Source organism: Sus scrofa, chromosome 1 (assembly GCF_054392235.1).
Source record: "Sus scrofa isolate SSC_HxYL_T2T_F1_AM1 chromosome 1, Sscrofa_HxYL_maternal_Yorkshire_Landrace_v2.0, whole genome shotgun sequence".
NCBI classification, from domain to species: Eukaryota; Metazoa; Chordata; class Mammalia; order Artiodactyla; family Suidae; genus Sus; species Sus scrofa.
The window spans coordinates 137857647-137872060 of NC_139383.1; the positions used below are offsets into that span (position 1 = coordinate 137857647).

Below are 14414 nucleotides of genomic sequence, written 5' to 3' on the forward strand. Positions count from 1 at the left end.
AAATTTGTTGCTTTTATCTGCTGCTAGAAGTAATTGTTTGTTTCATGTCATTTTTGCTTATAACAATAATTAGCATTTATTAAGTACCTATTGTGTGCCAGATAGTATTCTAAACACTACATGGATCTTGTTTAATCCTTATAAAACACTATGAAGTAGCTATTATTGGCCCCATTTTATGAGGAAACTGTGACACAGAAAAGTTAAGTAGTTTATATAGGAATATATGTGAGGCAATAATGAGTAATTACTGCCCTGTTTATATATTTTTTATTTATATCTTTTTTAAGTAATCAAGACTATATTTTGTACAGCAGAAATTAGCATAGCATTATGAATCAGCTATATTTTAATAAAAATGTTTTAGAAAAAAGACCATATTTTGTTATGACATCAGTGACAAAGGGAAACATGATGACTTAGAGACATAATATATTTAAGGAAATTTCAGTTATTCCTAAATTTGTCTGAAATGTTCATGAATTACCTTAAGAGATTCTCTTTGTGGAGTGAGAGGATCATGGTTTGGGTAAAGTCCTTTCTATTTCAGTCAAAGCAGTTTTTAATGGTAAATGAATAATTGCCCTCTCTTCTAACATTTTTAGTACCATATTTGAAAGTGCTTATTTGGTTTCTACAGGGTCGGAATCTGGCGGATCTACGCCGTAGCCAGTCCCGGGGCACATTCACTATTAGCACTACTCTTCGGTTGGGTAGACAGATTCTGGAGTCTATTGAGAGCATCCATTCTGTGGGATTCTTGCACCGAGACATCAAACCGGTAGGAGGCCTTTTCTTGCCAGAGCACAGAATGAGTTTGCTTGATACTCTTAATCTTATGATGGAACACAAATTACAAATGTAGCTTTCTTTGTTAAATATAAAGCAATATTTTATCTCTGTAGCAAAAATATAACTTGAAGAAAATAGTAATGTGCCTTTTAATTAAAAATAATTACAAACTATAACGTATAAAATCAGGAGCTTTTCTCATACAGTGAAAATGTTGCTCAGCAGCCAAATTAAAAATTATTAATGCTAGCCAAATAAAAAATTATTAATGCTAGACTATTGTATTAACTAATTACTTAGCCTTACACCTAAATTGGTATTCTTTGCATTTCTTGTTCTTTATGTTGGTTAAGAATATATACATATGTTGCTTTTAGATGTTTGTGTTATTTGAACTAATTTCTCAAGTAACAAATTATACTTATGATAAACCATTAGTTGTGAAAGAGCTTTTTTTTTCTCCTGAGTGCTATAGTACCAATATATAGTATTCTTTTCTATTCTCTTTTTCTTAGAAATTGTCATTTCTGCAACTGAAATATGCTTTAATTTTCTCATTGCTCATAAGGGAAAATGACCCATTTCTTATATGCTGTATTTACTATAAATTTATCCGATGTTGGTTGGTACCATTGGAAATTATACCCATCTGTTGCTACATGATTTTTAAAATTAAATAGTTTACATGAAAATGACAACTAAAATTAGCATAGTTGAGTCAGACTTAATGTAGATTTCTCCTGCTCTTATTTTTATGTCAAATTAAATATTATGTGAGAACCATGGTGACTGAAGAGTTTCAATTTTGATCAGAAAACTCCCTAAGGAAAAAAAAAAAATAAGGACTTCCTGTCATTGCTTAGTGGTTAACGAATCCAACTAGGAACCATGAGGTTTCGGGTTCAATCCCTGGCCTTGCTTAGTGGGTTGGGGATCTGGCGTTGCCGTGAGCTGTGGTGTAGGTCACAGACATGGCTCAGATCTGGAGTTGCTGTGGCTCTGGCGTAGGCCAGCAGCTACAGCTCCGATTAGACCCCTAGCCTGGGAAGCTCCAAATGCCACAGGAGCAGCCCTAGAAAAGGCAAAAAAAAAAAAAAAAAAAAAAAGAAAAGAAAAGAAAAGAAAGCTCCCTAAGTAGAATACTATTTTAAAATAAAAGCTAACAATTCTTGTAACAGTTTGGCTTCTACTTTATAAATTCCCTTGTTTATATACCCATCTTTGCAAGTCTGTGGTCATATAATATTACATTTACTTTTATTAAAGGAAGAATGCAAGTGTATTTTCCTTAAATCTGTTTTGAAATGTTTCTTTGAATTGTATTTTAATTTTTACACTTAGTGAAATTCAGCATAATGGTGCTTATAGGAAATTCCTTGAAATTTCTGAGCTGTGGATTCTATACTGCTCACTTCTACTTCCTCTGATTTTAAAAAAGTAGGGGTTGAGTGTTCATTCAAACAGTGACATAGACCAGAATTTTAAGGAATTCGAGTACTGATTCTGGTTAAGTTGGTGTTGTGTTTTTGTAATTTTATACAATCATGTAAATTTCTTGTTGCTCAGAGTTCATCTGATCCTAGGCATTAACAGAACTTACAGCAAAATTATGTGTTAATATTCAGTAAACATAATTGACTAGGATAGTATATTTGGGACATGTGTATTATATAGAGTTTAAATGGAAGAATAAGATAAAGGAAGGATAAGATGTAAGGAGTAAGTGTAATATGAATAAGTATATTTTCCTTATTTTTCTAGTCGAACTTCGCCATGGGTCGCTTTCCTAGTACATGTAGGAAATGTTACATGCTTGATTTTGGCTTGGCTCGACAATTTACCAATTCCTGTGGTGACGTCAGACCAGTAAGATTTTTCATATCATTGTTAAATATTTAAAAATTAACTTATTATTTATACTATTACTCTTTTTAAAGAAATGTTAACTATGTATCAGAACAGAAGTCATCTAAGAAGTAGCATATGGATTCTATGATTACAGTAGAGAATGGAGTTAATTCTACTATTGAAAGTTGGGGCTTTTAAAAACATATACAGGAATTCCTGTCTTTGCACAGCAGAAATGAATCCGACTAGGAATCATGAAGCTGCGGGTTCAATCCCTGGCCTCGCTTAGTGGGTTAAGGATCTGGCATTGCCATGAGCTGTAGTGTACGAAGGTCGAAGATGCGGCTCGGATCTCAGATTTTGTGTTGCTGTGGCTGTGGTGCAGGCCGGCTGCTGTAGCTCTTATTGGACCCCTAGTCTGGGAACTTCCACATGCTGCAGCTGAGGCCCTAAAAAACAAAACAAAACAAAACAAAACATGTACATTATGGAGTTCTCCTATGGTGTAGCAGGTTAAGGATCTGGCATTGTCACTGCAGTGGTCTGGGTCCCTGCTGTGACATGGGTTTGATCCCTGGCCTGGAAACTTCCCATGCCCTAGGCTTGGCCAGAAAAAGAAAGAAACAAGTAAAAACATGTATATTAGATGCAGATTTAGAGTGGTCTTGAAAGAATACACTTGTTGACCCTTTAGGATCAAGAGTCTTTTGCATTCTGAGGCTTTTTCTACATTTCATAATTCTTCTTTTTAGTTATTGTACTTCTCATATCCAGAATTTCCATTCAGAAATGTTCTTTGGGAATTCCCACTGTGGCTCAGTGGGCATCGGGTTAAGAACTCAACTAGTGGAGTTCCCGTTATAGTGCAGCAGAAACGAATCCGCCTAAGAACCATGAGGTTGCGGGTTCAATCCCTGGCCTCGCACAGTGGGTTAAGGATCTGGCGTTGCCGTGAGCTGTGGTGTAGGTTGCAGACACAGCTTGGATCCCTCGTTGCTGTGTCTGTAGGCTGGCAGCTGTAGGTCCGATTTGACCCCTAGCCTGGGAATCTCCATATGCCTCGGGTGTGATCCTAAAAAGCAAACAAACAAACAAACAAACAAAAAACTCAGCTAGTATCCATGAGGATGTGGGGTCGATCCCTGGCCTCACTCAGTGGGTTAAGGATCCCTTGTTGCTGCAAGCTGTGGTGTAGGTCTCAGACATAGCTCAGATCTGGCATGGCTCGTGAAGGCAGGTAGCTTCAGCTCTGACTTGACCCCCTAGCCTGGAAATTTATATATTCCGAAGGTGTTGCCCTAAAAAAACAAAAGAAGTGTTCTTTTTAAAAATTTCTCTTTGAAGTCGCTATGCGATATGGCACTGTCAGTGTACTCTTCCTCTTCTTTCTTCTTCTTTCTTCTTCTTCTTCTTCTTCTTCTTTCTTCTTCTTTCTTCTTCTTCCTCTTCCTCTTCCTCTTCTTTCTCCTTCTTCTTCTCCTTCTCCTTCTTCCTCTTCTTCCTCTTCCTCCTCTTCCTCTTCTTCCTCTTCTTCTTCTTCCTCTTCTTCTTCCTCTTCTTCTTCCTCTTCCTCTTCTTCCTCTTCTTCTTCCTCTTCTTCCTCCTCTTCCTCTTCCTCCTCTTCCTCTTCTTCTTCTTCCTCTTCCTCTTCTTCCTCTTCCTCTTCTTCCTCTTCCTCTTCTTCTTCCTCTTCCTCCTCTTCCTCTTCTTCCTCTTCCTCTTCTTCCTCTTCCTCCTCTTCCTCTTCTTCCTCTCCCTCTTCTTCCTCTTCCTCTTCTTCCTCTTCCTCTTCCTCCTCTTCCTCCTCTTCCTCTTCCTCCTCTTCCTCCTCTTCCTCTTCCTCCTCTTCTTCTTCTTCCTCTTCTTCCTCTTCTTCCTCGCTCTTATCTAGGCATATGGAAATTACCAGGCTAGGAGTCAAATCAGAGCTGCAGCTGCTGGCCTCCGCCATGGCTACAGCAATGCTATATCTGAACCTCATCTGCAACCTACACCACAGCTCATGGCAACACTGGATCCTTAACCCACATGAGTGAGGCTAGGGCTCCAATCTGCATCCTCATGGATACTGGTCAGTTTTGTAACTGCTGAGCCACAGCAGAAACTCCCTCTTACTACTTAAGTAAGCTTTCCTTTAGTTCTGTAAAGCCTACTTTGAAATCTTTTCTCATTATATGAAACATTTAGTAACTCTCATAGGCAGTTTCTGTTACTTACTTTTTTTTTACATGTATGGGTCACATTTTCTTGTTTCTTTGCATGCCTTATAATTCGTTGTTGTTGTTGGAATCTGAACATTTTAGATAATAAATGGTCCTCCCTTCCAGGGCTTGTTAATGTTACTTGCCTATTTGTTTAGTGACTGACTGGATTATTTTACCACCCCACCCCATCCCCACCCCCCGCCCCTGCTGTCACCTGCCCTAGGTGCACAACACACAGTGTTACATCTCTGTCTTTGCTCCTCAGAGGGAGATGTGGCTTTGGCCCTGCCCACTATCACTCTAGAAGACAGTGGTGCTGGTGGGGCTCACTCCTGTACTTTCTCTGACCTCATCCAGTTTAAAAACTGGATTATTGCTCACTGATTGCTCTGTTGACCCTGAGGCGTCAATTCCTTAAAAAACTAATCCAGTCAAATTGTATGTCCTAAAATTTCTGAGGTTGGAGTTTGATATTTTTTAGAAGAGCTCTCTTGAGCTGTTAATCCCCCTGGTTCTCACCTGGCAGCCTGCAGATCTCCTCCCAGTTCTCTTTACTATAACCTCTCATATTTTTAAGAGGGGTCTTAAGTTTAATTAACTTCACTGTTGCAAATGAAATACGTTCTTTCAGGAAGAGATTAGTAGGTATCTTTTTTTACGGCAAAATCTCTGAATGAGGGCTCTGGATTTGGGAGTGAGGTTCATGGCAAGCTTCTCTCTGAGTGGCTTTCTTAACAGCTGAGCCTTCAGGTTGAGGTGGGGGCGGTAGTTTGAGGCCTCTGGGTTTCCTCTCCTGGCATGGAACCAGCACAGTGTGGAAGCTGGGTGGAAGAGAGGAGCTTCCACCTCTATCACACTGGCCTGCAACTTGGCCTCTTCAGCACCTGGCAGCTGGGAGAAGATGAGCAGTGCTGAAGTCCTGGTTCTATATCCTGAAAGCCCTTTGGCTGAGAACTGGGGAAGAAGTGAGCCTTCTGTTCTTGGCTGCAGCAATCTGCAGTGGAGCCACCCTCACTGATCTGGAAGAGAGGAAAGAAGGGGAGCAGTCTAAATTATTTTTACTAGTTTTACTGGAGAGCAGGTCAGATGAGTGAGTGCCTCATGTTGACATGCTGGCAGTTGATCTCATACTACAGCTCTTTAATGTCTACTTATATACCTTTAGTTCTGTTTTAACTTGGTACTGAATGTTATTTTCATTTTTAGCAGATTAATTGCACAGAAGTAGAAACACTGGTTTTGAATGAGCTTTATATGTATAATAATGAACTTGTATACAATAAATAATTATATTTAAAATTTATGCACATGAGAATTTAGGCACTTAAAAGTTATAATCTTTTTGGTTCTAGCGAAGGTCTTGCAATAATAGATAGCAAGGCAGGTAACAAATTTAGGTCCCATATGGCTTATTAGATTTGAATATATTTCTGTTTCACGTATCTTTGTTTTTAGTTTTTAGAATATTACAAGGTTATTGTTTATTCATTTACAAAATACATATTTAATGAGAATATTATATGTAAGGCATGGATCTAGGTGCTGGTACGGCAACAGTAAACAAGGATGCCAAAATGAGGCTTATAGTGGAGAAGACAGATGGTAGACAATAGATATTTCAGATCGTGATAAATTCTACAGAGAATCAGAAAGCAGGGTATTGACATAGGGAGTGATGAGCAGTGAGGCTGGGAGACTATTTTAGAGGTATTAGAAAAGAATTCTCTAAGGAGGTATTGAGTTGAGAGTCGAAGGACACATGAGACTAAGCCATGTGATTATCTGGAAAGAGCTCATGCCAGGCAAAGGGAACAGCGAGTGCAAAGGCTCTGAGTCAGAGTGAGTTTGGTGTATTTAAGGAAAAGCAGGGAGGCCACTGTGGCTGCAGCATGACATAGCATAGCATAATGAAGGGGCAGGTGGAGAGAGATGAAGTTTAAGAGTTTGGTGGGCCCCAGAATGTGTATGATTCTGAAAAGAGAGGGATTTTATTCTAAGTGTAATAAGAAGCTTTTGGAAAATTTTGATCAGGGTTGTTGCATAATCTGTTACATGATCTGTCAATAAGCTAATTATAGAGTTATATACAGAAGTAGATTATATTTAAAACATAGCTAGGGGAGGGATAAATTAGGAGTTTGGGAGTAACTTAAACATACTACTATATGTAAAAAACCAACAAAGACCTACTGTATAATACACAGAACTATATTCAGTATTTTGTAATAACCTATAAGGGAAAAGAATCAGTTATATATAAAACTGAATTACTTTGCTGTACATCTGAAACTAACACAACATTGTAAATCAACTAAACTTCAATTAAAAAAAAGATTTTAGGATTTCCCATTTTCTTGAGTGGTTAATGAATCTGACTAGGAACTATGAGGTTGTGGGTTTGATCCCTGGCCTCGCTCAGTGGGTTAAGGATCCAGTGTTGCCATGAGCTGTGGTGTAGCTTGCAGACATGGCTTGGATCCTGCATTGCAATGGCTCTGGCGTATGCTGGCGGCTATAGCTCCTATTAGACCCCTAGCCTGGAAACCTCCCTATGCTTTGGGTATGGCCCTAGAAAAGACAAAAAAAAAAAAAAAGACAGATTTTTTAAAAAGTTTTAAAATAAAAATAAAATCACCTTTTTCTAAAACAGACAAACAGAATCAATAAAACATAGCTGCATGAGAAATTAAGTGCCTGGAAATTGTGGGGAGACAATCTGGCTTTATCAATGTTCTTGCATTAATTGGTAGTCAGGCAGGTAGAGAACTTAGGTTCTGTGTAGTTTATTGGATTTGAATATCTTTCTTGAATCCCATTTCTATTCTAAAACAGTTTTTCAATTTTTAGGGCATGCTTTAAAAAAAAAAGTCACCGTGAAGAAGAGATTATTGAGAACAAGAGTAGAATCAGGAAGACAAGTTAGTGGGCTGATGCCTTGGTCAGTGATCATTGGTGGTGACTCACACTAGGGCATTAAGGTGATACAGTGAACGTGGTTGAAAAATATGGATTTAGCAAGACTTCTTTCTGGATTTGATATTTGGATGTGAAAGAAAAAGAAGAGCGGAGTTCCCATGGTGGCGCAGTGGTTAACGAATCCGACTAGGAACCGTGAGGTTGCGGGTTTGATCCCTGGCCTTGCTCAGTGGGTTAAGGATCTGGCATTGCCGTGAGCTGTGGTGTAGGTCGCAGACTCGGCTCAGATCCCAAGTTTCTGTGGCTCTGGCATAGGCCGGTGGCTACAGCTCCAATTAGGCCCCTAGCCTGGGAACCTCCATGTGCCGCAGGAGCAGCCCAAGAAACAGCAAAAAAAGACAAAAAAAAAAAACAAAAAGAAAAAGAAGACCAAGAATGACTTCTTTGAGTTCCTCTTGTGGCTCAATAGTAACAAACCCGACTAGCATCCTTGAGGACTTGGGTTCAGTCCCTGACCTCGCTCAGTGGGTTAAGGATCTGGTGTTGCTGTGGGCTGTGGTGTAGGTCGCAGATGCAGCTTGGATCCTGTGTTGCTATGGCTGTGGTGTAAGCTGGTAGCTGCAGCTCCAGTTTGATCCCTAGCCAGGAAACTTCCATATGCTGCATGTGTGGCCCTAAAAAGCAAAAACAAACAAACAAACAAACAAACCAAAAAAAATCACAAGAAAAAACAACTCAAGAACAACTTCTAAATTTTTGTCTTAAATGAGTGGTCATGCTGTTAACCATGATAGGGAAGAAGACTGGAGAGCAGATTTGATGAGGAGAAAACAAGAGCTCTGGTTTTTTAAAGTTAAGATGCCTCTTAGATTCCAGATGGAAATAATACTTGATTTGATGTCATAATCTATAGCTCCAAGGAGAAATCGGTGCTAGAGAAAATATAAATTTAAGAATCATTTGCTCCCAGTGTTTAAAAATAACGGCAATTTTAAAAATGGAAATAGGTTAGATCAGCCAGGGAAAAGGTTAGATAAAAAAAGAGATTCTGAGTCTGAGCTATTGGGTCACGTTAGCTAAGAAGAGTGGGGAGGAGAATTGGCCAGTGAGGTAGGAGGAAAATCAGGAGAATGTGGTATCTTGAGAGCCAAGTGAAGAATGTGCTTCAAATGTGCGGGGTGGTTATTATCTGTATCACATACTACTGATAGATCAAGTAAGGTGGGAACTGAGAACCGACCATCTGGACTTGGCAAAAATGGAAGCAACTGCTGACCTTTATAAGAGTGATTCTGTAAAACAATGAAGACTTTATTGGAGTAGGTTAAAGAGAGTGTTGGGCAGAGGAAGTGGAGAAAGGGAATGTAGGTAAAACAGGGAAGTAGTTGGAAGTAAAATCCTTCCTTCCCTAATTTATTTTTTTAAATGGCAGCTATAACATGTTTGTGTACTGTAGTAATGATTCAGGAAACATGAACAAAAAATTGATGATGTAGAACAGAGCAGGAACAAGTAAGTGATAGGGAAAGGAATCCTGGCACAAATAAATTAGAGCAAAAACACTTCTTCCACTGTAACTGCGAAAAGGAAGAATGTGGACACAGCAGGCAGAGACATTTAAATTTGGTGTTGGACGTTGAAGTTCTTTTGTGACTTTTGATCCCTGGCCCCACTCAGTGGGTTAAGGATCCAGTGTTGCCATGAGCTGTGGTGTAGGTCGCAGACAAGGCTTGGATCCTCCGTTGCTGTGGCTGTGGCGTAGGCTGGCAGCTATAGCTCTGATTGGACCCCTAGCCTCGGAGCCACCATAGGCCCTAGAAAAGGGCAAAAAGGCGAAAGAAAGAAAGAAAGAGAGAGAGAGAGAGAAAGAGAGAGAAAGAAAGAAAGAAAACAAAAAACCCCTAAAAGGAACTAGCTATTAATATGCAAATAAAGGGCAAGTCAACTCCTGTTCAGCCTGGGCTAACTTCAACCACAGTGATATTCTCTCAACCCCTCCCTCCCTCTCTCTTCCAATGTGCTAACCTGACTCCAGTCCAGGTTAAACTCAATTCTTAGACTAAACTCCATCTCTAAACAAGCAGTTAAAAGTATCTGGAGAAAAAAACACAACTGTACTGACAATCTTACCTTAAGTTACCATCATAATCAAATGAGCTTTCAGCACAGCCCAGCAATCAGTTTTCCTAGTCAGTTTACTCTCTCTTTTTCCATGGTAACCATTTCTCATGTGCTGTCTTCTGTCCTCAACCTCCAACACCATTCTGCACTCTAAGTAAAAGGCCTTGATTCTTTCTTCACTGAAAAAAAAAAAAAAAAGAAAACCTCAAATTCCAAGTAAAGTTACTTTCCACTTTTGGGACCCTAATTATGACTGAAATTATTTTCTTATACTGTTCCACTAATATAAAATCAAAAGTTGCCTTTGTAGACTTCTTTCATATAGTACACTTTTGCTTATTTAATGCTTTTAAGAAACTTGTATTAAGTTGCTTGGGTTGTCTAGATATGCCATCATGTTTTCTGCAAAAATCAATATTTCAGTTTTTTTGTCTTCTATATTTATACTCCAGAAGAGTATAAAAAAACACATTTAAAAAATTTAAGGAAGAATATTAAAACATCCATGGCCTCCACCTAGGTTAAGAAATAGCTCCTTTCCACCTTCTAAGTGTGCTGGGGGTCCCGTCCTGATCACATCCCTCTTCCTTCCTTAAGCAGCACTGTCCAGTGGAGCTTACTGCAAAGATGGAAGTGTGTGTATCTGCACTGTCTAATATGGTAGCCACTAGCCACATGTGGCTATTGAGCACTTGAGTTGTGGCCAGAGCAATTGAGGAACTGGATTTAAAATTTCATTTAGTTTTTAAGTTGCTTGTATAGTGGCCATTGCAGCAATAACCTCCATTCTGAATTCTTCATTAACAAGTCCCTTGCTTTGCTTTTCTTCTCTCTACTGTAGACCTGAGGATGCTTGTTTGGAAGTATGGAGCAGATTCAGGGAGCTATTGTAAAATAGTACAGTTATCATATACCCTTCACCTGGCTTCCCCCAGTAATAACATCTTACATAATTGTAGTGCACTGTTAAAACTAGTAAATTATTATTGGTATACTATTATTAACTCAAGTACAGATCTGAGTCAGATTTCACTATTTTTTACATGCACTTTTTCTTGTGGGGGGAAGTGGTATATAAAATTTTATCACACCTGTAGATTCATATAACTACCACCACAGTGAGGATACGAAAGTGTTCCATCACCACAAACTCCCTCAGAACATAAATGTATATTTCCTTATCAAACTTATGGTATAGGGTCATCAGCCAGAATGTGTTATAAAGAGAATGATGAATCGTATCTTTTATACAAGCGACACTAATGAGTTGTTTGTATGGTTGGTTTTGAGAGCCTGTTCTATTTAGCACATTTAAGATGTATTTGTTAGGATGTAATAGGAATGTGAGGTATAAAGAAGTTCTGAAATATATATATATATTACTATATATCTGTATATTACTTTGAGCCTTATAGTTGCAGAGTTGTACTTCTATTTATTTAATGATTTGAATCTGCATGTTCTTTTTTTTCTTCCTGATTTAGAGGATGCCCCAATTTCCTTAGCCCTTCGTCTGGCATCTCACATTGGCCTTTTGTGTCTGAGCTCTTGGAATGCCATGTTTTCTCCTACTTCCTTCTTAACCTGAAACTTCCAGTACCTAGGGCAATAGTGACCTACTTAAGACAAAAATTTTAATGTTACCATTCCAGAATTTCAGCTGTTTTCTTATTTCCTTTGAGCATTCTATTACATAGTTCTCCATGATTTTTTTCCCCTCCTGATCCTCTCCCTTTGGTTAGCAGTAGGCTTGGGCTTATACCCAGAGTCCTTCCATTTTTCTGGATTTATTCTCCTAGGAGCTCATTCTGTCTCTAACATTCGTCGCCTCCCTCACTGCTTCTGTCCTTGTACTAGTCTTGTGGTTTCTTCTTTGAATTATTAAAATAATTTCCTCACTGGTCTCCCTAACTTCTCCTAGCAATCTGTCCTTTGTACTTCCAGCAGAGTAAACATCCAGGCACTTCCTCAGTCATGTTACTTCTTTATTTAAAAATTTTTTATGAATTCTATTTGCCTCTACCTTATAAGCCAGACAATGTAATATGATATTTAAGGCCATCTTTAATCTGGTTCCAACCACTTTTCCATTATTTTCTCTCACCATTTGCATCAATCATGCCAAACTCTTTTCCCTAACACAGTACTTTTGTCTATTTTTGCATTGTTCACTGTGTTCTTTTTACTGAAAATGCATTTCCTTCTTCCTTTTGTAATTCTTTCAGTCCTTTAAGGCTCAAATTATTTTTTCTTTTTCACTTTTACTTAAATCTTTAGGTATTTTTTCTTTTTTCAAATTATAGTTGATTTGCAATATTGTATTAATTTCAGGTGTACAACATAGTGACTTGATTTTTTTTTATAAATTATACTCCATTTAATGTTATTATAAAATGTTGACTATATTCCCTGTACTGTACCATATACCCTTATAGCTTATTTATTTTGTACACAGTAGTTGGTGTCTCTTCCTCCTCTATCCCTATCATGACCCTCTCCCCTTTTGCCACAGTTTATTCTTTGCATCTGTTAAGTCTGTTTCTGTTTTGTTATAGTCATTCATTTTTTTCATTTTTTTTTAGATTCCACATAAAAGTGATAGCATACAGTATTTGTTTTTCTCTGCATGACTTACTTCACTTAGTCTAATACCCTCCAGGTTCATCATATTATTGCAGATGGTAAAATTATAGTTGATTTGCAATTTTCAAATTTCATTCTTTTTTTAACGGCTGAGTAATATTCCTCTGTGTGTGTGTCTGTATGTGTGTGTGTGTCTGTGTGTGTGTGTGTGTGATACCTTCATAGGTTTATGGACACTGGTTGCTTCTATATCTTGGCTATGGTAAATAATACTGCAGTGAACATTGAGGTGCATGTATCTTTTCAAATTAGTGTTTTCATTTTCTTGGATATTTACAGAAGAAGAGAGTTTCTAGGTCACGTGGTACTTTTATTGTTAGTTTTTTGAGAAACCTCCAGAATATTTTTCATAGTGGCTGGATCAATTTATATTCCCACCAACAGTATATGAGGGTTCTCTTTTCTCCACATCCTACCTAGCATTTGTTATTCATACTCTCCTTGGTGATAACCATTCTGACAGGTGTGAGGTGATAGCTCATTGTGGTTTTGATTTGCATTTCTCTGATGATGAGCAGTGTTGAACAACTTTTCATGTGCCTATTGGACGTCTGTGTAGGTCTTCTATTCAGTGACTGGCTAACAGGGACCTGCTGTACACACAGGGAACTCTACCCAATGTTCTCTGATAATCTTTATGGGAAAAGAATCTGGGGGGAAAAAAAAAGAAAAAGAAAAAGGCCTATTCAGGTTTTCAGCTCATTTTTTAATTGGGTTGTCTTTTTTTGATATTGAGTTGAATGAGCTGTTTATAAGTTTTTAGATACTAGCACCTTATTGGTCATATCATTCACAGATATTTTTCTCCCATTCAGTAGGTTGTCTTTTCATGTTTTTAGTGGTTTCTTTTGCTGTGCAAAGCTTTTAAATTTAATTAGATACTTTTGCTTTTGATTCTGTTGCCTGAGGAAACATCCAAAAAAAAAAAAAAATGCTGATTTTTGCTCTTTTGTTCCTGGCTTGTCCAACTTGGAATGCGGAATGTTCTCCTTCAGTTTTACGTATCTTCGAAGGCCCATCTCAAGTTCATGAAATTTTCCTTGTTACTTTTACCCACGCTGGAGCCTTCTTGCCTACTTTATTCCCTGTATCACACATGGAGGCATTTTGAATCAGTATATGTTTTATAAATATGTCATGTGAATAAACATTCTTATCTGCCCAAACAAACACAATACTCCCGGTATTAGAGTCTCAGTAATAATACTATTTTTGTATCTTTTATAGAAGTTCAAGCAGTGTGGGACAATGAAGGCACTTAATATGTAATAGTCCTGTCAAACTCTGTCTCCCACATGTCAGAGACAGTCCACTTCTCTATACCCCCCCTTCCACCCTAATCTCAGCTTCTCTTCCTCTCATCTGGGCTGATGCTACAGTCTCCCAAGTGCCCCCTGTTCCTCCTGGCCCCTACAGTCTTCTTCCCACACCGCAAACAGACGGACTTTAAATGTTGAAGTCAGCTGATGTTGCTTTCCTACTTAAAACCATCCACTTCCATGACGGATCTTAGAGGAGAAGTTGTGATCTGTCTGCCTAAATCTCCCCACTCATCTCCTTTCACTTGTCAGTGGACACTCTGGGTTCTCTCCATCTTCTTTGCCTGGAATATTTCCTCCGGGTCATGAATGTCTGGCTTTTCATAACTCAGGTGTCAGCTCTCTCCTCCCTACCTGACCCCCCGATCTGCACTGACTCTGCACTTTCTGGATGTCACTCTGGTTCACAGCATCCAGTTTCACTGTCGTCATTGCCCTGATCTTGACAAATATGTCTTGTTTACTTTTTTAAGTGTTTCCCTCTAACTGCAGTTCCATGAATTTATCTCATTTGTTCACTGCTGATCTGTTCACTGCTGTATTTCCAGCCCCTAGAATACTGCCTGGTGCA

General features: G+C 38.5%; 1 protein-coding gene across 5 annotated transcripts in view; it reads left to right on the forward strand.

Moving 5' to 3' along the window:
• Positions 1-14414, forward strand: part of TTBK2 (tau tubulin kinase 2) — a 150341-nt gene that overhangs the window by 69663 nt on the left and 66264 nt on the right. For all 5 annotated transcript variants that reach the window (XM_084973191.1, XM_021097126.2, XM_084973216.1 and 2 more), the window contains 2 exons: positions 641-781; positions 2554-2658. In XM_084973191.1, coding sequence (XP_084829317.1) covers positions 641-781; positions 2554-2658 — 246 coding nt within the window. The remainder of the gene's footprint in view (positions 1-640; positions 782-2553; positions 2659-14414) is intronic.